We start from the raw sequence: 27,758 nt of genomic DNA on the forward strand, positions 1-27,758 counted from the left end.
CTGTCTTGGCTCTGACAGTAAAATTACAATATCATTTAATAAATATTCCAGATTTAATTTTAACACATTGTAGGGTTGAATGATTTCACAATTTGAAATACTCCTGTATTGCCAAGGAGACAATGGCTTGGATTTTGTAGTCAGCAGTGAACAAATGATGATAGCAGTTCATTACACTTGCACTTGTCCACATATGTTCTATGAGGTTTCTCAGTGGAAATTGCTCAGATTAGAAAGTCATTTTGTAGAACTGATGAATCACTTACTTTTGAATTCCAATCCCCCAGAGATGTGGGCCAACATTCCATTAGCTTTTTTGTTCCAGTGTGTTGGCTTTTAGTGACTTCTGCTCCTCCATAGTTCATTGTCTCTCAACATTAATAAAATATTCCAATTTGTTTTTTTTGGATCCAAAAATTTATAGGCATCACATTTTTCCAGATTGAACTTCATCTACTGTAATCTTGCCCACTCACTTAAATCTGTTATACAAACATAAAATGCTACAAACACTCCATCAGTTCAGGCAGTGTCTGTGGACAGCAACAAAGTTAACATTTCATGGCAATGACCTTTCTTCAACACCGCGTTCACAGACTGAAATGTGAGAGTCTGGAAAAAAAGTGTCTTTGCAATCGGTGTCACGGTGAGGCATTCTGGGAAGGGTGTCCTCGCAGTCAGTGTGACAGTGAAGTATTCTGGGAAAGGTGTCCTCTCAGCCAGTGTGACAGTGAAGCATTCTGGGAAAGGTGTCCTCTCAGCCAGTGTGACTGTGAAGCATTCTGGGAAGGGTGTCCTTGAGGTCAGTATCACAGTGAAGCATTCTGGGAAGGGTGTCGTTGCAGTTGGTGTCACAGTGAAGCATCTGGGAATGGTGGTGTCACAGTGAAGCATTCTGAGAAGGGTGTCATGTTTGTTGGGAAGAAACAAAGATTGACATCACAGGAAAACTGGAGTGTTCTATCCTACTGCAGGAATAGAGACTCCAATGGAGAGAGCTGATTGGGAAGTAACAGGCAAGATCGTGTAAGTAGTTACAACTTTTATCGCTAATAGTTGCAAGGTATCTTTTAATAGTTATATTCTGTAGTGACAAGGAATAGGAAGAAAGGGCCCAAGAGAATTGATATTCAACCTCTTCCAAAGTTTTAATTTAAAGGGTTAAGTCATGGCAGGAGAGCTCAAAGGTGTGCTATGCTTCTCCTGTGCCATGTGGGAAGCCATTTCCATTGCCCAGGACCAGCAAGTGTGCAGGAAGTGTCTCCAGCTGTAGCTCCTGGAAGCTGGGGTTTCGGAGCTGGAGCAATGGCTAGGGACACTGTAGAGCATCTGTGAAGCTGACAAATTTGTGGATAGCATGTGCACAATACTGGTCACAATACAGGTGAAGAGACCCCAGTTGGAAAGGGAAGGAGTGACCACCAGACAGAGTAGGATGACTGCGCAGTGCAGGAGTCTTGTGTGGCTATTCCCCTGACAAACAGACATACCACTTTGGATACTCTTGAGGAGAATGGCCTCTCAGGGCAAAATAGCTAAATTTGTGGCACCAGTGTTGGCTCTGCTGCACAGAGGAGGAGTGGTAAGTGTGGAAATGCAAAAGTCATAAGGGATTCAATTGGAAGGACAATAGATTGGTGTTTCTGTTGCCACAAATGAGACTCCAGGATGATGTGTTGCCTCCGTGGTGTTAGGGTCAAGCAGCTACAGGGCATTCTTAAGGGGGAAGGTGAATAGCCAGTGGCTATGCTATACATTGCTGAATACGACATAGATAAAGAAAGGGATGAGGTCCAAACAGCTGAATATCGGGAGTTAGGAAGCAAGCTAAAAAGTAGGACCTCAAAAGTAGTGATCTCAGGATTATTACCAGGGCCACATGCTCATCAGAGTAGGACCAGCAGGATATGTCAGAGGAACATGTGCCGAAAGACGTGGTCTGAGGGGGAGGGTTTCAGATTCCTGGGGCACTAGGATTGGTTTGGGAGGAATGGGATCAGTATGAACTGGGTGGATGATGGCTGGGTAGGACTGGGACTGATGCCAAAGGGAGAGTATTTAAAAGAGTGGTTGGGGAGGATTTAAACTAAATTAGCCGAAGGATGGGAACCTGTACAAGGAGTCAGAGGAATGAAGCACAAGAAAAGACATAAAGGAGATAAGATGGGTAGAGGAATCAGTAGCCAGAATCAAACAAGGCCACAGTAAAAGATCGTCGGAATGGGACAAGGAACATTAAAACAAAAAGTCTTAAGCTTTTATGCTTGAATGCATGGAGCATTCGAAGTAAAGTGGATGAATTAATCATGCAAAACGATACAATATAGTTGGGATTAGGGATATACATAGCTGCAGGATAACCACGGATGAGAACTGAAGGTCCGGAGTATTCATTATCTGGGAAAGACAGACAAAAAGGAAAAGATGGTGGAGTTGCATAACTGGTTGAAGAGGATACAAACACAATATTGACATCATAGCTCTGACAATGTAGAATACGTGGGTAGAATTGAGAAATACCAAAGAGCAAACACATTAAAAAAGAAGGTGGGGGTGGATTATGGATCACCAAACTGTAGTTGTGATCTTGGGAATGGCATTATATAGGAAATCAGAGGTGCATGTGGTAAAGGAACATTTGTAATTACTGGTGACTTTAATCTGCATCTAGATCGGGCAAATCAAATTAGTTGCCATACCATAGAAGGGGAATTCCTAGGGTGTATACGGGATGGTTTTCTGGACCAAGATGTTGAGGAACCAAGTAGAAATAAGCCACCTGAGAGTTGGTGTGTGTAATGCAATGAATCGTTGGTAATGTAGTTTTGGGATACCTCTTGGGGATGAGTGACTAAAGTATGATAGAATTCTCATCAAGGTGTAGCATGAGATAGTTGATTCTGAGATGAGGGTATTTAATCTTCATAAGGGAAACTACGATGGTATGAGGTTCAAGTTGACTATGTTGGATTAGTATATGTTACTGAAAGAACAAAGAAATGGCCGATGAACTAAATTCATACCTTGCTTCAGTCTTCACAAACGAAGACATGAATAATGTACCAGAAATTTAGTGAGAGGCAGGAACTGAAACAAATCAGTACTAGGAGAGAAACAGTGTTGGAGAGGTTGCTGGGATTGAAAACTGATAAATCTCCAGGGCCTGATAATCTACATCCCAGAGTACTTAAGGAAGTGGCCCCAGAAATAACAGATCCTTTGATGATTATCTTCCATTACACTCTTTTAGACTCTGGAACAGTAACTACAGATTGAGGGCAGCTATTTAAAAAGCAAGTAGGGAGAAATAATAGGGAATTTTAGACTAGTGAGTCTGACATTGGTACTGGAGAAGATGCCAAAGACTGTTATCAAGGGTTTTAGAGTCGAGCACTTCAAAAATTGATTGAATTAGACAGAGTCAGCATTGATTTACAAAAGGGAAATTTTTTTGACAAATCTACTGGAATTTTTTGAGGATGTACAGAGTAGAGATGATCAGGGGATCCAGTGGATGTGCAGTATTTGAACTTTCAGAAGCCTATCGGCAAAGTTCCACGTAAGAGATTAATGTGTCAAATGAAAGCACATGGGATTGGGAATAGTATGTTGAGATGGGTAGGAATTTGGTAACCAGACAGGAAATGAAGAGTAGAAATAAACGGATCTTTTTCTAAATGGCAGCGGTGGCTAGTGACTAGAGCAGAGATCAGTCTGCGGCCCAAGCTAATTACAATATATATTAAAGATTTAGATAGTCATAGAGATGTACAGCATGGAAACAAACCCTTCAGTCCAACCTGTCCATGCTGACCACATATCCCAACCTAATCTCGTCCCACCTACCAGCACCCGGCCCATATCTCTCCAAACCCTGCTATTCATATACCCATCCTGATGCCTTTTAAATGTTGCAATGGTACCAGCCTCCACCACTTCCTCTGGCAGCTCATTCCATACATGTACCACCCTCTGTGTGAAAACATTGCCCCTTAGGTCTTTATTATATCTTTTCCCTCTCACACTAAACCGATGCCCTCTAGTTCGAGACTCCCCCACCCCAGGGAAAAGACTTGGTCTATTTATCCTATTCATTTCCCTCATGATTTTGTAAATATCTATAAGGTATAAGGTCCCTCAGCCTCCGACACTCCAGGGAAAACAGCTCCAGCCTATTCAACCTCTCCCTATAGCTCAAATCCTCCAACCCTGGCAACATTTTTGTAAATCTTTTCTGAACCCTTTCAAGTTTTACAACATCTTTCCAATCGGAAGGAGACCAGAATTGCACGCAATATTCTAACAGTGGCCGAAGCAAATGTCCTGTACAGCCGCACCATGACCTCCCAACTCCTGTATTCAATACTCTGACCAATAAAAGAAAGCATACCAAACACCTTCTTCACTATCCTAACTACCTGTGACTCCGCTTTCAAGGAGCTATGAACCTGCACTCCAAGGTCTCTTTGTTCAGCAACACTCCCTAGGACCTTACCATTAAGTGTATAGGTCCTGCTAATGTTTGCTTTCCCAAAATGCAGCACCTCACATTTGTCTAAATTAAACTCCACCTGCCACTTCTCAGGCCATTGGCTCATTTGATCAAGATCCCGATGTAATCTGAGGTAACCCTCTTTGCTGTCCACTACACCTCCAATTTTGGTGTCATCTGCAAACTTACGAACTATACCTCTTATGCTCACATCCAAATCATTTATATAAATGATGAAAAGTAATGGACCCAGCACCGATCCTTGTGGCACTCCACTGCTCACAGGTCTCCAGTCTTAAAAACAACCCTCTACCTTTGAGCCAGTTCTGTATCCAAATAGTGAGTTCTCCCTGTATTTCATGAGATCTAACCTTGCTCACCAGTCTCCCATGGGGAACCTTGTCGAACGCCTTACTGAAGTCCATATACATCACATCTACTGCTCTGCCCTCATCAATCTTCTTTGTTACTTCTTCAAAAAACTCAATCAAGTTTATGAGACATGATTTCCCCTGCACAAAGCCATGTTGACTATCCCTAATCAGTCCTTGTCTTTCCAAATACACGTATATCCTGTCCCTCAGGATTCCCTCTAACAACTTGTCCACCACCGACGTCAGACTGGTCTATATTCCCTGGCTTGTCCTTACCACCCTTCTTAAATAGTGGCACCACATTAGCCAACCTCCAGTATTCCAGCACCTTACCTATGACTATTGATGATACAAATATCCCAGCAAGAGGCCCAGCAATCACTTTCCTAGCTTCCCACAGAGTTCTCGGGTACATCTGATCAGGTCCTGGAGATTTATCCACTTTTATGCATTCCAAAACATCTAGCACTTCCTCCTCTGTAATATAGACATTTTTCAAGATGTCACCATGTATTTCCCTACATTCTATATCTTCCATGTCCTTTTCCACAGTAAATACTGATGCAAAATACTTCTTTAGTATCTCCCCCATTTCCTGCGGTTCCACACAAAGGCCGTCTTGCTGATCTTTGAGGGGCCATATTCTCTCCCTAGTTACCCTTTTGTCCTTAATGTATTTGTAAAAACCTTTGGATTCTCCTTAACTCTATTTGCCAAAGCTATCTCATGTCCCCTTTTTGCCCTCCTGATTTTCCTCTTAAGTATACTCCTACTTCCTTTATACTCTTCTAATGACTCACTCAATCTATCCTATCTATGCCTCAGATATGCTTCCTTCTTTTTCTTAACCAAACTCTCAATTTCTTTAGTCATCCAGCATTCCCTACACCTAACATCCTTTCCTTTCACCCTGGCAGGAATATACTTTCTCTTCACTCTCGTTATTTCATTTGTGAAGGCTTCCCATTTTCCAGCCGTCCCTTTACCTGTGAACATCTGCCCCAATCAGTTTTTGAAAGTTCTTGCCTAATACCGTCAAAATTGGCCTTTCTCCTATTTAGAACTTCAACTTTTAGATCTGGTCTATCCTTTACCATCACTAATTTAAAACTAGTAGAATTATGGTCATTTGCCCCAAAGTGCTTCCCTACTGACACCTCAGTCACCTGCCCTGCCTTATTTCCCAAGAGTAGGTCAAGTTTCGCACCTTCTCTAGTCTGAATCAGAAAATTGTCTTGTACACACTTAACAAATTCCTCTCCATCTAAACCCTTCACACTATGGCAGTCCCAGTCTATGTTTGGAAAGTTAAAATTCCCTACCATAACCACCCTATTATTCTTAAAGATAACTGAGATCTCCTCACAATTTTGTTTCACAATTTCCATTTGACTATTTGGGGTCTATAATGCAATCCCAATAAGGTGATCATCGCTTTCTTATTTTTCAGTTCCACCCAAATAATTTTCTTGGATGGATTTCCGAGAATATCCCTCAGCACAGCTGTAATGCTATCCCTTATCAAAACGCCACTCCCCCTCCTCTCTTGCCTCCCTTTGTATCCTCCCTGTAGCATTTATATCCTGGAACATTAAGCTGCCAGTCCTTCCATCCCTGAGCCACATTTCTGTAATTGCTATGATATCCCAGTCCTATGTTCCTAACCATTACCTGAGTTCATCTGCCTTCCCTGTTCAGCCCCTTGCATTGAAATAAATGCAGTTTAATTTCAGTCCTACCTTGTTCTCTGCTTTGTCCCTGCCTGCTCTGACTGTTTGACTTGTCTTTGTTCTCAACTGTACCAGTCTCAGATTGATCTCTTTCCTCACTATCTCCCTGGGTCCCATCCCCCCACCTTACTAGTTTAAATCCTTCCGAGCAGCTCTAGCAAATCTCCCTGCCAGTATATTAGTCCCCTTCCAATTTAGTGCAATCCGTCCTTCTTTTATAGGTCACTTCTACCCCAAAAGAGCTTTCAATGATCCAAAATGTGAATCGTTCTCCCATACACCAGCTCCTTAGCCATGTATTCATCTGCTCTATCCTCCTATTCCTACCCTCATTAGCTCATAGCACCGGGAGTAATCCAGATATTACTACTCTCGAGGGTTGCCTTTATAAATTCTGTAATCACCCTTCAGAATCTCAACCTTTACCTTTCCTTTGTTGTTGGTTCCAATGTGGACAATGACCTCCTGCCGGGCCCTCCACCCCTTGAGAACATTCTGCACCCTCTCTGAGACATCCTTGATCCTGGCAACAGGGAAGCAACACACCATTCTGATTTTTCGCTGCTGGCCACAGAAACATCTGTCTGTATCTCAGACTAGAAAGTCCCCTAACACAATCGACCTCTTGGAACCTGACGTACCCCTCATTGCATTAGAGCCAGTCTCAATACCAGAAACTTGGCTGTTTGTGCTACATTCCCCTGAGAATCCATTATTCTCTACATTTTCCAAAACAGCATATTTGCTTGAAATAGGGATAGCCACAGAAGACTCTTACACTAATTGCCTAGCTCTCTTACCTTTCCTGGAGTTAACCCATCTGTGTGACTGTATTTGTGACTTTTCCCCATTCCTATAACTGCCATCCACCACATCTTGTAAATTCCTCACTGCCTCTAACTGTCTTTCCAACCATACCATTCGATCTGATAGGATTCGCAACTAACGCATTTATTGCAGATATAATCTTCAGTAACAGATAAACACTCCCTAAACACCCACATCCGACAAGAAGAGTATATGACTCTACTAAAGACCATTTCTGATTCTTTCAATCTACAGACCCAGATAATAGCACTGTCTTACCCCTCTACAAAACACTGCTCCAGGTTAAAATTAATACGTATGGCTTATATTTTAATCAAGAGACATATCTCAATAAAACATATAATCAAGAAAGATGGGTATATGAATAGGAAGGGTTGAAGGGATATGGGCTGGGTGCTGGCAAGTGGGACCAGATTAGGTTGGGATATCTGGTTGGCATGGATGAGTTGGACCAAAGGGTCTGTTTCTGTGCTGTACATCTCTATGACTCTATGAGGTTCACTGCTGTGTCAGTTAGCAGTGTGGGTTTCTTCCTCTTTTTTTCTCTTCTGCACTGACCTCACCATGTGCTTCCTTTGTCTGTTCCTCTGTCTTTTAAAAGTGCTGTTGTTTTGACCTTTTTTTTTCCTCTGAAGTTCCAAAACAATGCAACAACATATAAAACAGTAATTGCTGCTCCCGGAATTCGATGAAATCACCTCCAACACCTAAAATACCTCAAAAAAGGAGCAGCCTGTTACAGATAGAAATTTTTCCTGTCTTCCATCTTGGATTATCTAGAATCCTCAGCTAAATGTAATATCTCAAAATTTACAGATGATACAAAGGTTGATGGAGGGTGAGCTGTGAGGAAGTTGCAGAGACATGACAGTGTGATTTAGACAGGCTGAATGAGTGGGCAAATGAATGGCAAATGCAGTATAATATGGATAAATGTGAGGTTAGCCACTTTAGCTTAAAAATAGGAAGGCAGATTGTTATTTGACTGGCTGTAAATTGAGAAAGGGGTATAGAGTCATAGAGAATCGATGAGACTTCTGTCTCGTTTTGTACCATCTGCTGAGAGTAAGCTTACAGGTGCAGAAGGCACTAAAGAAGCCATTCTGTATGTTGGCCTTCATAGTGGGAGGATTAGGGTTCAAGAAAAAGGATGTCTTGCTGCAAATACACAGGGCATTGGTGAGGTCACACCTGGAATACTCTGTCCAGTTTTGGTCTCCTTATCTGAGGAGGGGTACTCTTGGTATGGAGAGAGTGAAGTGAAGGTTTACCATATCGATTCCTGTGGTGGCAAAACTAATGTATGAGAAGAGATTGAGTCAGTTAGGATTGTATTCCTTAGAGCTTAGAAGAATGATCGGAGGATCGCACAAAATCTATAAAATTCTAATAGGACTAAACAGGTTAGATGCAGGAAGGATGTTCCCAAAGGTGGGAGAGTCCTGAACCAGGGGTTAAAGCTTAAGGAAAAGGGGAAAACCTTTTAGGACTGGGATGAGGAGAAATTTCTTCACCCAGAGAGAGGTGAGCCTCTGGAATTCATTACCACAGAAAGAGGTTGAAGCCAAAACATTATGGTGGTAGATATTAGGTCTTGTAACTAAAGAGATCAAGGACATGGAGGGAGGGCAGGAAATAGGGTACTGAGCTCAATAATCATACTGAATGACAGAGCAGGCTTGCGGGGGTCGAATGGCCTCCTATCTGTATATTTTCTGTGTATGCTGGGCATCTCAGGAAGAGGCTGAGGTGGATCAACCATTTGGTATTTTTGGCTGAAGGTGGTTGCAAATGTTTTAGTCATTTTCTGTCTGCAATGTTATGCTGAGCTCCTCTATCATTAAGAATTGGGGGTGGGGGGGGGGGGGGGGGGGCGTGTTTGTGGAGCTTTGCCTCTGGTTTAGTCATCCATCAAGATACATGACAAAACTGCAGATTTTTGATCTGATAAGTCGGTTGTGGGATTGCTTAGCTTTGCCTAGAACGTGCTGCTTCCACCATTTATTACGCCCATAGCCTAATATTGTGGCTTCATCACACCAGCAATTCATTTTTATTTCGCACTCCTGCTCAACTAATGAGATTTGACCCCCCAGGCTTTCGAGTAATGGTAGAATGAAAGTTATGCTGTGGCACAAGGCTACAGTTTGTGGTTGAATCCAATTCTATAAGTAATGATGGCTCACAGAGCTGCTAAAGCTGTTCTGAATCAATCCAATTTAATATGGCAGCAGTATTCACACAATGTAATGGAGGATATACTCAGTGCAAAGATAGGACTTACTTAGCACACTATGTGGTGGTCACTCCTACCAAAACTGTCATGGACAGAAGCATGTGCAAAAGACAGATTGTTGAGAATGAGGCCAAGTTGGTATTTTCCACTTGGCCATCACCTGCTACAGAGCCAGTGCGACACACATGTCCTTCAGCATTGCTAGCCAGGTCAGCACTGGTGTTACTGAGATACTCTGGGTGGCAGGCTTCAATATTCATTACCAACAATAGATTTCATGCCCTAGCTACTGTACATTCATTGCTTCCTCCAAGTAGTGTTCAGCATGGAGGAGCATTGATTCATCAGCTGAGGGAAGGTAGTATACAGAAACTAGCAAGAGATTTTCCTGTCCATGTTTGATCACAAATCATCAAAATTCATGTGGGTTATTACAGTCAGTGTTGAGAACTCCCTGGACCATTCCCTTCTGACTGTATACCAATACGCCACCACCTCTGCTGGGCCTAACCTGCTGTGGAACAGCAGATGTCCAAGGATGATGATAAAGGAAACATCAAAACACAGAAAATAGGAGCAGGAGTCGGCCACTGACCCTTTGAGCCAGGTTCGCCAATCATGGCTGATCATCCAATTCAATCCTCTGTGTGACGATACCATGGTTTTGAGAGGTACATTTAGTTCATGTTCTTTTTTGAAGCGAGGTGCTGAACTAGAGATGAGGAGTTGTCTCCGCCAAGCCAATAATGTAAACAAATTGTGAGGCCCTGACATTTTTAAAAATAAAGTTAGAACAGTAGAAGCAGCATGAATAGTTGGAGTCAGGCTCCCATAGAATCTGGGTTTTAGCTTAGCTTAACTTTCAGCAGTTGGGGTTTTGAAGTTGGTTGGGTAATCTGCTATAAGAACATAAGAAATAGGAGCAGGAGTAAGCCATACACAGTATATCTCTCTGCCACAGCAATAAGCTTAAGTTCTGTTTGTCTGCCCGAATTTTCTCTTGATGTTCTTTTCTCCTGGACTGGGGAAACATTGCATGTGGGACAATTTATTTTACTGAATTTACCTTTGCCAAGGCTGTGTTTATCGGATGTTACTATAATGCAACAATTACTATTTAGTAGCTAAATAATCTATTATTAAGTTTTTGAATAGTGTTAAGTTATTCAAATTCTTCTTCCTTTTATTTGTGTTTGAACTGGGTATGAGAATAAAATGTGTTTAACTTAAAGCCAAGTAGTGTGAACAATTGAATTACATCTGGAACACAACATTTTACACTGTCCTTTAAGGTAAACGTTACGGTCAGGCTATCTCCTTGATATATCTGGAGTGGTCTGATCTGGTCCATAACAACTGTTTCAGCTTTTACCCCATAACTTTTGATCCATTTTAGGTGTCAGGGTGAGATGCTCTTCGGAGGGTCAGTGTAGACTCGATGGGCTGAATGGTCTGCTTCCACACTGTAGGGTTTCTATGATCTATTCTATGATCATGATAAAACACTCAGGTCTTATTGCACTTTCCTTTTCCCAATCTCTCACCATTCAGATAATAATCTGCCCCCCCCCCTTTTTTGCTACCAAAGTTGATAACCTCTTATTTATCCACATTATCCTTCATCTGTCACAGATTTGCCAACTCGTGCAATTTGTTTAAGTCACACTGAAGCATCTCTTTATCCCCCACGACGTTCAACCTCCTACCCAGCTTTGTGTCATCTGCAAACTTGGAGATATTATGTTTAGTTGACTTGTCAAAATCATTACATATATACATTATGAATAGTTGGGTTCCAAGCACTGATTCCTGTGCTACTCCACTAATCACTGGCTGCCACACGAAATAAGACCTTTTTAATGCGACTCTTTGTTTCCTGTCTGCTACTTTGTTCTCTATGTCATTAATGACACTTAATCCTATGTGCATTAGTTAATCTCTTATGGGACCTTATGGAAAGCCTTCTGAAAGTCCAAATAAACCACATCCAGCGGCTCCCCCATGTCAATTCTATTAGTTCTACCCTCAAAAAAACTCCAAAAGATTTGTCAAGCATGATTTCCCTTTCGTAAATCCATGCAGACTCTGTCCAATCCTATTACTGTTTTTCAAGTACTCTGCTATTAAATCTTTTACAATAGACTGTAACATTTTTCCTACTATCAGTATCAGGCTAGTTTCCTCTTTTCTCTCTATTTCCTTTTTTTACATTAACCAACTTCCATCCATAGGAGCTGTTCCAGTCTATAGAGTCTTTAGAAGGAGCTTTTAACTTTGACTGTGGAGGTACCTTTCTGGGTAAGGTATATGGTGTCAGGCTGGTGCTTGACATTGGTATGTCCCAGACATTAGTGAGGACCTAGAAACAAATGGACAATGTACCTTTGTTATTTACTGTATTTAGATGAATACCTGTTGGTCTGTTATTGAAATTTCTTGTTATAATTTTTGATGTAACTTAGAGACTTCCTAGGACAGACCAGGTCAGTTTGCCAGATTTCCCTCCCTAATGAACATTTGTGAATCAGAACTTATGACAATTCTTTAGGTTTCAACTCATGATTACTAAACATAGCTTTTCATTCTGGATTTATTCATTAGCTGAATTAAAATTCCTGAAGCTGCCATGACGTGATTTCGCCTCATGTCCCGAGAGCATTAATCCAGACCCCTGCATTGCTCTGCCAGTAACATTTACATGATGCACTTCGGACAGAAATTGAGAATCAAAAGAAAAGCTAGGACTCAACACTGAGGAAGATTAATTAGAAATCCACAAAGTATTGCGGTCTATTCAACTTGTAATCAACATTATAAACAAAACTTTAATTCTGCAAACATATCATAGAAGAATTAGAGTTGAAAGATAAATTTGTCATGTGGGATGTGTGCCTGCTCCAGTGGTTTGTGATGAGACTACCTTTAATAAACAGTAACAGTAGGTATGTAAGGATGTGTGTACTTCAGAATGGGAAAGAGTATGCAATTCATAAACCATAATTATTATGCATTTCAGAAGAGGAGGCAGTCTGGCAACAGCAGTAACCTGTTTGATTCTGAAGCTAAGGTGGGTACAGCCTTCATCTTTGACACATCTGCTTTGTTTCCTTCATCTTGGATTAGGGCTCGAGTCATAATTAATCTTCAAAGAAGATTCATCAAACAGATTAACCACTCTGACCCCTCTAATTTAACCCTTTATGAATTGCATGCCCCGAGCATCTCATTTTTGTTTGAATGTTTTTGCTGGTGTACAGAAATATTAACTTGTTTAAGGAGGAAGCAGAGGTAATATTCTCTAGTCCTCCTATCTGTATCATCAGTTCATCTCTTCTTGCTATTTTCCCAAATTACTAGAATGATCCCTATAGGATTTATTTTCAAATTTTTGAATAGAAAGCATTTTTTCACTTAATTTTGAAAAGGGCAAGTCCTGTCTAATTCTAAACAGGAACAGAGAAATTGTACCCATTAGTAAAAATTGAGCAAATTGCTTATTTGATAGGAACAAAGAAACCTAGAGTAGACGTGTGCCTTCAACTATATTTTGGCTAATCTTCTATCTCAATGCAATTTTCCTACGTCATCCTCATGACTCTTTAATATCTAAAAAATCTGTTGATCTATCTTGAACATACTCAATGTCTTAAAGAGGATTCCAACAATTCACTATTCTTTGAGTAAAGACATTTCTCCTAAATTGTCTAACCTTTATTTTGAGACTGTTTCCCCTTATCTATTGTGCTAATTATATCTCCAAAAAACTAAGCTTGTTAAACATGATTTCCCTTTTGTAAACTATGTTGACTCTGCATAATTCTACTATTATCTCTGTGTCCAGTTATCACATTCCTTAAAGATTCTAGCATTTTGCCTATTGGTGGCTGACTAACAGTTTTCTTTATCATTCATTGGATGAGAGCATCGCTGTCTGAACCATCATTTATTGAATGCTTCTAGTTACCTTTAAGAGTGAATAGGTGAGTTATCTTCTTGAATCACTGTGTCCATTTGGTACAGGTTCACCCACAGTACTGTTAGCAAGTTCGAGGATTTTGAACCAAACGCACTGAAGGAAAGGCGATATTTTTCTAAGTCAGGATGGTGAGTAGTCTGGATGGGAACTGACAGGTGATGGTATTTCTGTGTTTCTGCTACCCTTGTCCTTCTAGATGGACATTGTTGAGAGTTTGGAAGCTGAAAAGGACCTTGATGGACATTTGCAGTGTATCTTGTTACACAATGATGCTACTGTGCATTGGTGGAGGAGGTAGTGAATGAAATCCCATACACAAACACTCACTTAGGCTACTTCATCCTGTATGGTGTCAAGCATATTATTGGAGGTGCACTCAACCTGTGGGGTAAATGGGGAGTACTCCATCAACTGGGTAAATTGAGCATACTTCTGACTTGCACCCTGTAGATGATGGGTAGGCTTTGGCAAGTCAGAAGGGGACTTATTCACTTTAGGATTCTTAGCTTCTGACCTGCTCTCATAATCATAGTATTTACATGGCTAATTCAGTTCAGTTTCTGATCAATGGTAACCATCAGGATTTGTTAATGGGGAATTCAGTGATGACAATGCCATGGAATGTCAAGAGGGAGGGAAGGACATGGCCTTTACCTGCCATTAGTGTGGTGCAAATGTTATTAGTCAGTATATTGTCCTGGATATTGTCCAGATTTTGCTGCAGGCTGCATCAGCGCCTGAGAAGTTGCAAATGATGCTGACATTGTTGAATCATCAGCGAACATCCCAATTCTAACCTTAGGACAGAGGGAAGGTTATTTTCAAAGCTAAACAATGATTAGGCCAAGGACACTACCCTGAAGAATTCCTGCAGCAATGTCCTGGAGCTGAGATGACTGACCTCCAACAGCCACAACCATGTTCCAATTTACTAAGTATGACTCCAACCAATGGAGAGCTTGCCCCCGATAGCTATCAATTCCATTTTTGCTAAGGCTCCTTAATGTCACACTCAGTCAAACAAGGCCTTGATGGCTAGGCCAGTTAATGTCCATCTCACCTCTGGAATTCAATTCTTAATATCTATTGAACCAAATCTGTAATATAGTCAGGAGCTGAATGAATTCAGCAGAACCCAGAACATCAGTGAGCAGGTTATTGTTGAAAAGGAACTGCTTGATAGTATTGTTGATCAACAGTAAAAGATGTTGGAAGGAATCTTTGAGAGTAAGATGTACATGTATTTGGAAAGGCAAGGATTGATTAGAGATAGTCAACATGGCTTTGTGCGTGGGAAATCATGTCTCACAAACATGATTGAGTTTTTTGAAGAAGTAACAAAGAGGATTGATGAGGGCAGAGCGGTAGATGTGATCTATATGGACTTCAGTAAGACATTTAACAAGGTTCCCAATGGGAGACTGGTTAACAAGGTTAGATCTCACGGAATACAGGGAGAACTAGCCACTTGGATACAGAACTGGCTCAAAGGTAGAAGACAGAGGGTGGTGGTGGAGGGTTGTTTTTCACACTGGATGCCTGTGACCAGTGGAGTGCCACAAGGATCGGTGCTGGGTCCACTACATTTTGTCATTTACTTAAATCATTTGGATATGAGCATAAGAGGTACAGTTAGTAAGTTTGCAGATGACACCAAAATTGGAGGTGTAATGAACAGTGAAGAAGGTTACCTCAGGTTACAACAGGATCTTGATCAGATGTGCCAATGGACTAAGAAGTGGCAGATGGAGTTTAATTCAGATAAATGTGAGGTGCTGCATTTTGGGAAAGCAAATCTTAGCATGACTTATACACTTATTGGTAAGGTCCTAGGGAGTGTTGCTGAACAAAGAGACCTTGGAGTGCAGGTTTATAGCTCCTTGAAAGTGGAGTCAATAGGATAGTGAAGAAGGCATTTGGTATGCTTTCCTTTATTGGTCAGAGTATTGAGTACAGGAGTTGGGAGGTCATGTTGAGGCTGTACAGGTCATTGGTTAGGCCACTGTTGGAATATTGCATGCAATTCTGGTCTCCTACCTATCGGAAAGATGTTGTGAAACTTGAAAGGGTTCAGAAAAGATTTACAAGGATGTTACCAGGGTTGCAGGATTTGAGCTATAAGGAGAGGCTGAACAGACTGGGGCTGTTTTCCCTGGAGAATCGGAGGCTGAGGGGTGATCTTATAGAGGTTTACAAAATTATGAGGGGCATGGATAAGATAAATAGACAAAGTCTTTTCCCTGGGGTCGGGGAATCCAGAACTAGAGGGCATAGGTTTAGGGTGAGGGGAATGATATAAAAGACATCTTAGGGGCAACTTTTCCATGCAGAGGGTGGTACGTGTATGGAATGAGCTGCCAGAGGAAGTGGTGGAGGCTGGTATAATTGCAACATTTAAAAGGCATCAGGATGGGTATATGACTAGGAAGAGTTTGGAGGGATATGGGCCAGGTGCTGGCAGGTGGGACTAGATTGGGTTGGGGATTATCTGGTCAGCATGGACAGGTTGGACCGAAGGATCTGTTTCCATGCTGTACATCTCTATGACTCTAGACTGATGCTGGATATTAGCTGGTTTTGATTTGTCTTGCTTTTTATGTATGGGATATACCTGGACTCAATTGGCTGGATTGTTGGTTTACAGAGCAGTGTGATGCCAACAGCATATGTTCAATTCCCAACACCGGTTTGAGGTTACCACTAAGAACTCTCCTTCTCAACCTTTTCCCTCACCTTAAGTCTGGTGGCCTTCAGGTTAAATCACCACCAGTCTATTCTCTCCTTAATGAAAGAGCAGCCCCTATGGTCTGGTAAGACTATGGCAGCACAACAATACCTAGGCAATTTTCCGCATTGTTGGGTAGATGCCAATTTTTTAACTATTGGAACAGCTTAGCTAGAGGTGTGGTAAGTTCTGAAGCAGATGTCTTCATTACTGTTGCCAGATTTTGACAGGGGCCATAGCCTTTGCTCATCTAGTGCCTTTAGCTTGATCTTGATATCATTAGCTTAAGACTGGCTTCTGTGATGCTGGGACCTTTGGAGGAAGTCACAATGCATCATCCACTCAACATTTCTGGCTAAAGATTGCTGCAAATATTCCATTTCTATCTTTTGCACTTATCTGTTGAGCTTCCCATCATTGAGGATAGGGTATCATTGGAGGCTCCTCCTCCCAGTGAGTTGTTGAATTGTTCTCATCATCAAAACTAAATGTGGGGATTCTGTAGATCTTTGATCTGATTCGATCCATTGGTTGTGGAATTGCTTAACCCTTGCTGCTTATATTGTTTGGCACATACTTACACTCTGTTGTAATTGCATTCAGGTGACAATTCATTTTCAGATATACCTGCTGCTGCTCCTCCGGACTTGCTTTCTTGCACTCTATTTAAACCAGGATTGATCCCTTGTTTTAATGCAGAGAATATGCTACTCCCACAGAACCAGGATTTCAACTTAGCTTGTGGTTGGGGTTTTGAAGTTGGCTCTGCAAGCTGTTTCATCCTTCTCTGCCACTGCAAAAAGCTAGAGTTCTCTCTCTCTGTCTAAATTTTCTCTTGGTGTCCTTTTCTCCCGGACTGGGGAAACATTGCATGTGGGACAATCTGTTTTACTGAATTTGCCTTTGCCAAGGGTGTTTTTATAGGATGTTATTATATTGGGAAAGTTGCTGTTTAGTGAGTAAATAATCTAACAGTGTTAAGTTTTCCAATAAAGCTATCCCAATTTGTCTTTCTTTTGTTTGTAGTTTAACTTTGTGCAAGAATAATGTACATTTTGCTTAAAGTCAAGTAGTGTGACGAATCGAATTACATTCAGAACACTGCACCTTGCCTTTAAATAAGATAAAAGTTAAGTGTAAGGTCGAGACTATTTCCATGATATACGAGAAGGGATTATGGCCTGGTCCATAACACAGACCAGATCAAGTAAGGATGGCAGTTTTCCTATCCTAAAGGACATTGGTGAATCAAATGCTTTTTTAAAATAACAACTGAAAATGGTTGAAAGGTCATCATTTAATTGAATTTTTTAAAAATCTGGAATTAAGTATCACAGTCTGCAATGGTGGGTTTCAGACATTATTCCCAGATTTGTTGGGTCTCTGGATTACACATCCAGCAATAATACTGCTACATCATCGCCTCTCCTGCAGTTTCTCATTTTTTCCATTTTCTTTCTTAAATAGTGGAGTTAAATTGGTTACCATTAAATCTGGAAGAAGTGGTATCTGATCTGTAGCATCTTAGAATGTGCTCACTAACACACCCATTGTCTCTGTATGGATGTACATATCCCTTGGGCCTTTTTATGTCACTTCCCAATTTACTACTGCCGATTCATTCCTTATTTTTAAACAAAGGAAATTACAAAGGTATAAGACCATAATTTTGGATTGAGCTACATCGCTTTCAAATATAAAATTCTTCTCCCAGGGTTTCTTTTTAGAAAGATTCATTTTACAAAAACTCATAATAGGAATTTGTCCTTCAAAATAATATTAATTAGGTTTATCTCGTGATTATTGTATGACCCTTGTTATATGCACCCCTCACTTCCTGATTTATACGGTCTCCAAAATTACTACTGCTCTTTGGTGTCCAGTAAACAACTCCTACCAATGTTTTCTGTACCTTGCTGTGTCGCCCCATCCAAACAGATTCTTCTGATCCAAGAACCACCCCCCCCCCCCCCCCCCCATCCCACACACACCTCTTTATTATGTTGTACTTTCATCTTTTGTTAAGAATATCACTTTTGCCTTTCTGCCGGTCCTTCCTATATGTCAAATATCCTTGATTTTTCAGTTCCCAGCCTTTGTCATCTCTCAGTCATGTCCCCATAATAATTAACTCATACTGGTTTATTTCTATTTGTGCTATCAATATTTCAAATTCTGTATTCATTCAGATTCTTAGACTTGAGTTGTGCCTTTTTAACATTTTTTTGGATTTTGATCAAATTTGATGCTCGCCTTTGTTTCAGTTGCTCTTCAATTTTACATCTTACTTGTCTTTTGACCATTACCAGCTTTGTTTTCCTCCAATCTCAATTCCATGTGAAGCTCCAACCCTCCTTTCAAACTGCTTGTAACCTACTCAACAGCACTAAAAAATCTCCTTGAGGGATATCGATTCCAGTCTTGCTCAAATGTAATATATAATAGTGGCATTGTCACTAGATGTTTTCAAAACCCAAAGCTAATGATCTGAGGACATCAATTCAAATCATACAGATGGTGAAATTTTTAATTCAATGAAAAATCCAGAATAAGAAGCTAGTACATTTAGTACACTAATGTCCTTTATGGAAGAAAATTAAGCATCCTCACCTGGTTTGGCCTACATATGACTCCAGACCGTCCGTATATGCTGGCAGAGCAGACAGGCTTTATCAGGCAGGAAGGGACTCTCTTCTGAGAATTTGAGTCGGTTGGGCCTGTATTCATTGGATTATAGAAGAATGAGGGCGACATTATTGAAACATACAAGATTCTTAGGGGACTTGACAGGATAGATGCAGAGAAGTTGTTTTCCCTCTGGGGAGAGTCCAGGATCAGAAGGCATAATCTCTGAATAAGGGGTCACACACGTAAAAGAGACATGAGGAGCAATTTCCTCTCTCAAGCATCGTGAATCTGTGGAATTGTTTAATCCAGAGGGCTGTTGAGACTGGGCTATTAAATGTCTTCAAGGCTGAGCTGGAAATATTTTTAACCAGTCATCCAGTGACTCAGTGACACCCTTGACCAGTCATCAGGGAGACAACTCAGCATGCTGAAGTCACACTGACAGTCACAGTCACACCTGACTGTTACCTTAACTATTGAATCTCCTAACACTATTGTTCAACTCTTCTTGCTCCCTTTCTGTGCAGCATGATTCACTGGTGGTCCCATGGACTTGACTTTGGTTGCATTCCTCGGAGAAACTTTGTCAAAATGGAAAACCAGTTGGTGAGATAGATAACTCCGGAGACTTGTACATTATCTCCCTGGTCTGTCTGCTGCAGGACCACTAACTCTATCATTCTGTTATACTACAGAAGTCTGTTATCTTTTATAAATAAATTAAATCATTTGCCCTAAGAAGTCAATTCCATTCAGTAATGTTTTATCAAAGGATCTATTGTGCAAAGTACTTACTTTATCAATAGTGTCAAGACAATCCTTGCATATTGATTCTTAACAGGGCTTAATAAAAGGAGAATGAGGTATGAGAATGAGACAAGGGGGTCCTTAAGAGTCATAGCGATGTACAACATGGAAACAGACCAGTGGGTCCAACTCATCCATACCGACGAGATATTCTAACCTAATCTAGTCCCATTTGCCAGCATTTGGCCCATATCCCTCTAAACTCTTCCTATTCATATACCCATCCAGATGGTCTTTAAATGTTGTAACCGTACCAGCCTCTACCATTGCCTCTGGCAGCTCATTCCATACATGCACGACCCTCTGTGTGAAGAAATTGTCCCTTAAGTCCCTTTATCTTTCCCCACTCACCCTCAACCTATGCCCTCTAGTTCTGGACTCCCCCACCTAGGGAAAAGACCTTATCTATTTATCCTAGCCGTTAATGAATGGCAGGACACTAGGAAGCACAGAAGAGATGTGACTGCACTGGAGGGGTTGCAGAGAAGTTTCACCAGGATGTTGTCTGGGATGGAGCATTTTAGCTACAGAGAGAGCCTGGATAAACCTGGACTTTTTTTTTTAAGAACAGAGAATGCTGAGGGGGAGACCTGATTGAGATGAAGATGATTATGTGGGACATGGGCAGGGTGAGTAGAAAGCAGCTGTTACTCTTTCTGAAGGGTTAACAACAATGGGCCATAAGTTTGAGCTGAAAGGCAGAAATTTAGACAGGGTTTGAGGAAATCTTTTCACCCAGAGGATGATGCACAGCTTGGAAGGGTAGCTAAGGCAAAGAAAACCTCACGATTTTTCAAAAAATATTTGGATAGGCCAAGTGCTTGTAAGTACGGCTTGTGTAGATTTAAGAGTAGTTGGTACAGACTCGATGGCTGAAGGGCTTCTTCTATCTTGTATGATTCTACGTTTTATCCCGGTGTTACAACAGATAAGATACAACAATGCAATATAGTCCATATCAGTGTTGTCAGGTGCTCTACAGCATCTAACTCCACAGAAGATTGAATCTGAACATTAAAGCAATGCTTTTTTGAAGAAGGGATGGTAGATAATCTTTCGCATAAATTCCCAGATATAAGACACAATTTTAACCCAAAAATCAGATTCAAGGCGTCTAATTATTTATTTCAATCAGAAAAATAGTTTTTTTTATATCAATCCATTTGAAATGTGGGATATCACATCTCTGGGTGAGGTAGGACTTGAACCCAGAGCACTGTGTTACAACACCCCAAACCTGAGGTGGTGGTCATCCAGGTGCTGGAATAAACACAATCATGATCAAAAATCAGAGGCGTTTAATGTCCACAAAATCATTGATCCAAATTGGTCTGATGGAAGCATATTCAAAACACGATTCAAACAATACACGCCTGACCATCAAAATAAATCAGTTTTGTTCGTGAATCTTTACACAAGTGAATTTCTCATCAACTAAAGGAAGGGGCAAGGAACAGCAATATGCTATAGAAATAGCTATACAGACTGTCTAAAAAAAGGCACTAATTCAGTAAAGCATGTAAATAAGAAAGACTATTCTGAACATTAGCCCTTATGGGGCTGTTCATTTACAACATACGCTTCTTTTTTGCAGCTAAGCCTGGGTATGTCAAAAACAGTTATGAAAAGAATTAATCAACTAAAACTAGGATGTTGAAGGAAAGACCATTTCTTAAAACCATCCAATTTGGTTTTATTTGTGACTACTTGAAACAGTAACTGCGGTTATCTGAATTAAAACTGAAGGCTGACATCAAGGGAAACTTTTAAAATTTGGATGATTTTTGTACAGTGTTTGTGAAATATATCAAATTCTAGTGGTACTATTCTGACAATGCAGCCTGTTGCGTAAATTCAGTCTCTTTGATCAGATCCACAGACATGAGTGGTAATGATGTCGTTAAGTTTTTAAGCAATAAACACTTGTACATGGACAGATTACAGACATGATGAGAACTAGTTGTGTAATCTTAGGGTAACTGAATTAAATACTGCTGAAGCCTTATACTCTCAAATACACAAACTGGTCAGTAAAGCTGTGTCCATGCACAAATTTGGGTGGCTATTCATGCTGCAAATAATACATTTTCTCATATCAATTTTTAAATTTTCAACATGTACGTGATAAACAAAAAAAAGGTCCTTTAAATATTATGAGATGATGCTGTGCACTGCAGCATTAGTGACAACATGACAAAGGGGCTGAGAAGCTAAGGTTCATCAGAGGGAACAGCAGTGAATTCTACCAATCCAAGGTGGGAAAAAATGAAAAATCTAAGAATTTGACTAAAGAAATTTGATCTGTTTACAAAACTCGAATAAGATCCAATGAAATACGATTTCTTGTGTGGTCAATCTCTAGCACTTTAACTTCCACCCTTTCACCCGGTCCAAGACCTAGACTTCGACGTCTTGTAGTCGCGGGCAGCTTGTCTGCTGTAATGTACCGAATCGGGATCAGACCAGATCGACCAACACCAATGTCAACGAAGACACCAAAGAGAGTAGCATTTTCCACTCTTCCAGTTAAAACAGTTCCAGTTCTCAAGTCATTAAGAGAAACAATGTTCCTTTTAAAATCCTGCTGCTCAAATCCTGCACAGACACAAAATAAGGCAGATTAGATGAAAATTCAATTCTTGCAGGACAAAGAAAATGACAACATTTTGAAACTAAGATCAAATAGTGGATTGTTCAAATGGAATTCTTTTTATTCAATTATTCCCTTGACCTTGTCTTGTTTAGGCAGCTTATTGTGGTAACAAAATTTCTTTAAATTTCTAAGTCACTTCATAATACTCAATGACTCTCATATGACCAGCAAATATTTTAAAATTCTAGAGATATAAAAAAGATAAAATAATCAAACATATTTTATATAGTTCTGAGGATTGATGCATTGAGATTATGTTAGAGTAAATCTAGATTTTCAGGGGCGACGTGCTTTTGCTAATGGAATATCTGCTTAGCCAGAGTCAAGAGTAATGACTATGCCAATTAATTAGTTGTGAATTCTGTTCATTTATCTTGTTGGCTAAAATGACAGTTATTCCTTGCAGTAAATAAATAAAGAAGCAGTGTATATATAAGTACCAAATATATGTTCATATATGTTGCTTATTGCAATGGGAATGGAAAATAAGAATTGGGAAATTTTACTTCAGCTATGTAGGTCAGTGGTGAGACCACATCTGGAGTACTGTATAGTTTTGCTTGCTTATTTGAAAAAGAGATTATCCCTTTCAGAAGAAGTTCAGAAGAAGGGTTGTTAAGAAAGCATGTGGTGTTGTGGCTTTCAGTAACAGGGGGATCAAGTTTAAGAGCTGCGAGGTCTTGCTACAGCTCCACAAGTCCCTGGTGAGACCACACTTGGAATATTGTGTCCAGTTCTGGGCACCCTAGTATAGGAAAGATACAGAGGCTTTGGAGAGGGTGCAAAGAAGGTTTATCAAAATGCTGCCTGGACTGGAGGGCTTGTCTTATGAAGAGAGGTTGACTAAGCTTGGACTTTTCTCTCTGGAGAGAAGGAGGAAGAGAGGTGACCTGATTGAGGTATACAAGGTAATGACTGGCACGGATAGAGTCAATAGCCAGAGACTTTTCCCCAAGGCAGGATTGACTGGCACGAGGGGTCATAGTTTGAAGATATTAAGAGGAAGGTATAGAGGAGACGTCAAAGGTTGGTTCTTTATGCAGAAACTTGTGAATGCATGGAATGCATTGCCAGCGGTAGTGGTGGAAGCAGAGTCATTGGGGACATTTAAGTGCCTGCTGGACATACACATGGACAGCAGTGAACTGAGGGGTGTGTAGGTAAGGTTATTTTATTTTACTTTAGGATTAATCCTCAGCACAACATTGTAGGCTGAAGGGCCTGTTCTGTGTTGTACTTTTCTTTGTTCTATGTTCTAAGTTTAGAGAAGGTTCACTCAACTCACTCCTAGGATCTTACTAGAAAGGTTGAACAGGTTAAGTTCCTTTGTAGTTTAGAAGAATGAGAGGTGATCTTATTGAAACAGACATCATTTGGAGGGGACTTTAGAGGTATCTCTTTTAAGCAGAGATAAGGAGAATTATTTTTCTTTAAGGGTTGTTAAAGTGTGGAAACTTATTGAAAAAGTTTGAATGATAAGGAGCCAATATTTAAGAGGGTTCAGACAGGGAAGTGGACCTCAGACCACAACCAGCTCAGCCATGATCTTGTTGAGTGGTGCAGGCTTGAAGGGCCAAATGGCCTACTCACTGCTGCCATGTTCTTCTGGTTATGATCAACCTATGACCAACTTACTCAGAGGTAGATGTGCTGCCACTGAGATGAACCGTAGGGCACAAAGCTTCCAGTTTGTCAACCTGATGCGGTAATGCTGTTAGGCACTGGAAGGAGGGCTCAAGGAAAGCAGCTCACTAACAATGTAAGGAGGAGACCCAAGTAGTAAATGCCAATTCTAACTGTATGAAAGATCACTTGGTACAGGAAGATGTTTAGTTATCTTCACTGGCCAAGCAAGTAAATAGAAGACAGATAAGAGTTTCCAAAAATGCACAGTTTGTCACTGCCACTGAGTTCTCCTCGTGATAAAATTCTTGAACGGTTTAGATTCAATACCCTGAAGGTAGATTGGTACCCTTCACAACCTGGAAGTTTCTGGAACTGTGCCATTCAGTTTATTGCTTAGCAAGTTGAGGTAGTATGGGAAATCCTGAATTATTTCTAAACTGCATCCCCACAGGTGGAAGTATTGAACTGGAACTACTTACCCAAACGTACCTATTATGAGTCTCAAATCTTAATAAATGCAGGGTAATAAATGTACAAAAGTATTAGAAATACTTTTGTACAGACATGAGGTGTAGACACCTCATGCTGTCAATCATGGTTCTTTTTAATGTCTTTCTACATTTTTTAAACAACTAATTTGTATATATCATTTAGTTCCGGCTTAGCACGCACCTTCTGTTAAATCTCTCAGTATCACAACTTTATTCTTCAGTCTACTTACGAGCACTCAAGTATAATTATAGCTATTTGGCAAGGAAAAGAATTAGCGAAATAATAAAAAGTGAGGAGAAATGAAGTAACAATCGTTTTCTGTTAATATCCACTCCAGAACCAGTCATCTGTTTCTGATTCCACTAATCTAACAACCACAAATACTTCTGTGCGCATAACAGATCTGGCAGATTGTGTGAAAAGCTGAGTAACCTGCTCGTTGTTGTTCTGTTGAGTATTTCAGCCTACTACATGTCTGCCTTTTAGAAATAACCATCTTGAGAAGGTGAAGTGTGAAAACAAATCTCACAGAAGAAAGCAAATGTGGTACAAAGTCCTTAATTGCATGTGTGAATGGCATTAACATAATGATCAGAAAACATAACAGTACTGATCACAAAATAAATTGGCTTATTTTTACAGATGCCATCTATATCCAGAACCGATATACTCTAAGCAAAATTATAACTGATTTTAAGATTGTACTGAAGTGTTTTGAATTTCTGTGACAAAAAGATTATGTGATGAGAAACATGGCAATTATCTGACATTTTGATATACTTTTTCGGAACTTTTTATTGTTTTCTGAAAACCACAAACAAGTAAATCACAGAAGTATTGTGCTGGTAGATCTGTGGTATTAGAACCAGACCAGAATGTAATTATATCTCAATAATCTTTCTTAAAAGATATGTTAGTTTGTAATTTCTGGAACAGAACTAACTAACAGCAAAAATGAAGTGGAGATAAAAACAGAAAACACAAGTCAGGTAGCTTCTGCAGTCAGAGAAACAATTGATATTTTGGCTCAATGTTTATATACAATTATGAACAGAATAAATAAAATAGAAGCAGGGAGGTTGTTTCACACTGGCAGTTGAAACTAGAGCTAGGAGGCATAGCCTCAAAATAAGGGGGAGCAGATTTAGGACTGATATGAGGAGGAACTTCTTCACCCAAAGGGTTGTGAATGTGTGGAATTCCCTGCCCAGTGAAGCAGTTGAGGCTACCTTGATGAATGTTCTTAAAGCACAGATAGATGTTTGAACATTGAAGGAAGTATGGGTAATAGTGGGCGGGTACATGGAGCGGAGTCCATGAAATGATCTTATTGAATGGCAGAGCAGGCTCAATAGGCCTGATGGCCGACTCCTGCTCCTATTTCTTATGTTCTTATGTAATATTATGAAGGTGTAAGGGATACTGTATCTTTAAGAGTTAAAAGCTAGCAAAACTACCCGATACAGCACCAATTTTTCTGTTTAAGGTAACAATGTAATATTTGGTCGAACAGCTAGATTAGCTGGGCTGCCTGGAGACAACAAAAAAAAAATCAGATTCAGCCAATCAGTTTAAATTATGCCCCAAAATACCAAGCTCCAATCAAGTTTGAATTTAGTATTTTGACAACAGTAACACCATTAAAACGACCCGATACTTTGGTGTATAAGACCAGGAAAAATTGAACAGCTGGGGGAGAACTGCCAAGCCACCCACATGTACAGACTGCCCGAAACACAGCTCTCTTAAAGGTACCTTATCTGTCAACGATCTGGGAAACAGAAATCCTCAAGAAGAAAACTTATACAGGAAGATACAAAGGGAAGATTCAATAATTGCCTGGTTTTGAAATTTGAATTTTTGGCAAATCTTACTTGGGGGTTTTATTGAACTAGTATTATAGATGGGAAAGTAAAAGATAGATTAGAGGAAGGAGTTGTAAATAGCTGTTAGTTAATTACTCTCTGGTAAACTTTAAGAAATAAAGTTCTTTTTACTTTAAATAGTACTTGGCCACTCTAATTTTCACAGATTACTGCACAGGATAAACCTTTTCTGTGTTGCTGGTTTACATTAAGCAGGAGGGTTTACCCCATGTCGTAACAGTTATGAGAACACAGATTGAGGCAGTACTAGGGAGGGCTTTTCTGCAATGCAGGAGGGGGGAAGTGAGTGTCAGGAACTTCTACACATGCCTATTAACATATATTCTCATGAATAGGTTGAGAAATGATGCTTAAACCCACATCTTTGCATGTTGCCATGAATGTTTTTCTGCGCTTTGAAAAAAATTATTTGACAGGATGTGAGCATTGTGAGCAAGGCAGACATTTGTTGCTAATCCCTAATTGTCCTTGAACTGAATAGCTTGCTAGACTATTTCAGAGGGCAGTTAGAAGTCATCCAATTTACTTAGTATCTGAAGTCACATATAGGCCAGTCCGGATGTGGATAGCAGATTTCCTTTATCTACAGGACATTATTGAAACAGGTAGGCTTTTATGATAATCCATGATAGTTTCATGCTCACCATTACTCAAATTAGCTTTTCAGTCCCATTTGTTAATTTAACTGAACTCAACCAGTGTCTGTCAAACATTTTCCTGGGTCTCTGAATTACTCATCCAGTGACAGTTCCATAACGTCAACATCTCCCCCCAAATAATTGTTTTATAAAGACTGACACAGCAGTTTATCTGTTCTACCACTGACAAATCCCTATTAGCCAAATATTTAGCAGTTTACCCTATCAGCTTAGGGAAGATCCTCAAAAGAAATTTAATAAACTTGCCAGAAAAATTTGAATCTCGAGGATTAAGGGGTAGTGACAGCATGAAATTGGCTCAGAGACTAAAAGTAGAGACTAATAATGAATGGTTGTTTTCAGATTGGAGGGAATTACACAGTGGTATTCCCTGGGACCATTATATTAGGACCATTGCTCCTTTTGATATATATTACTGACCTGGATTTGGCAGGACTTTTGCAAAGTGTCCAGATTACAAGAAACTTGAAATGTAGCAGATAATGAAGAAGATCGACTTTTGTGAAATGAATTTGGAAAGAAAAACAGTGGAGGCATTTACCATGCACGAAAGGGTACATTAAAAGAGGTACGGTAACACATGATCTTGGGTGTTAGTACACATTATCTTTGAAAGAGACATAAGAAGTTGATAAATGTGCTGAAA

The 27,758-nt window shown here is 40.2% G+C and overlaps 1 protein-coding gene across 1 annotated transcript in view; it reads right to left on the reverse strand.

The window, feature by feature from the left end:
* Nucleotides 1–21,077: 21,077 nt before the first annotated feature.
* Nucleotides 21,078–27,758, reverse strand: part of srbd1 (S1 RNA binding domain 1) — a 273,132-nt gene continuing 266,451 nt past the window's right edge. The window contains exon 21 of the mRNA XM_043695659.2: nucleotides 21,078–22,391. Within this exon, the coding sequence (XP_043551594.2) occupies nucleotides 22,102–22,391 (290 nt within the window). The 3' untranslated portion in view covers nucleotides 21,078–22,101. The remainder of the gene's footprint in view (nucleotides 22,392–27,758) is intronic.

The sequence above is a fragment of the Chiloscyllium plagiosum genome, unplaced genomic scaffold (assembly GCF_037043375.1).
Source record: "Chiloscyllium plagiosum isolate Xiang-an unplaced genomic scaffold, Cpla_swu_hap1 HiC_scaffold_10, whole genome shotgun sequence".
NCBI classification, from domain to species: Eukaryota; Metazoa; Chordata; class Chondrichthyes; order Orectolobiformes; family Hemiscylliidae; genus Chiloscyllium; species Chiloscyllium plagiosum.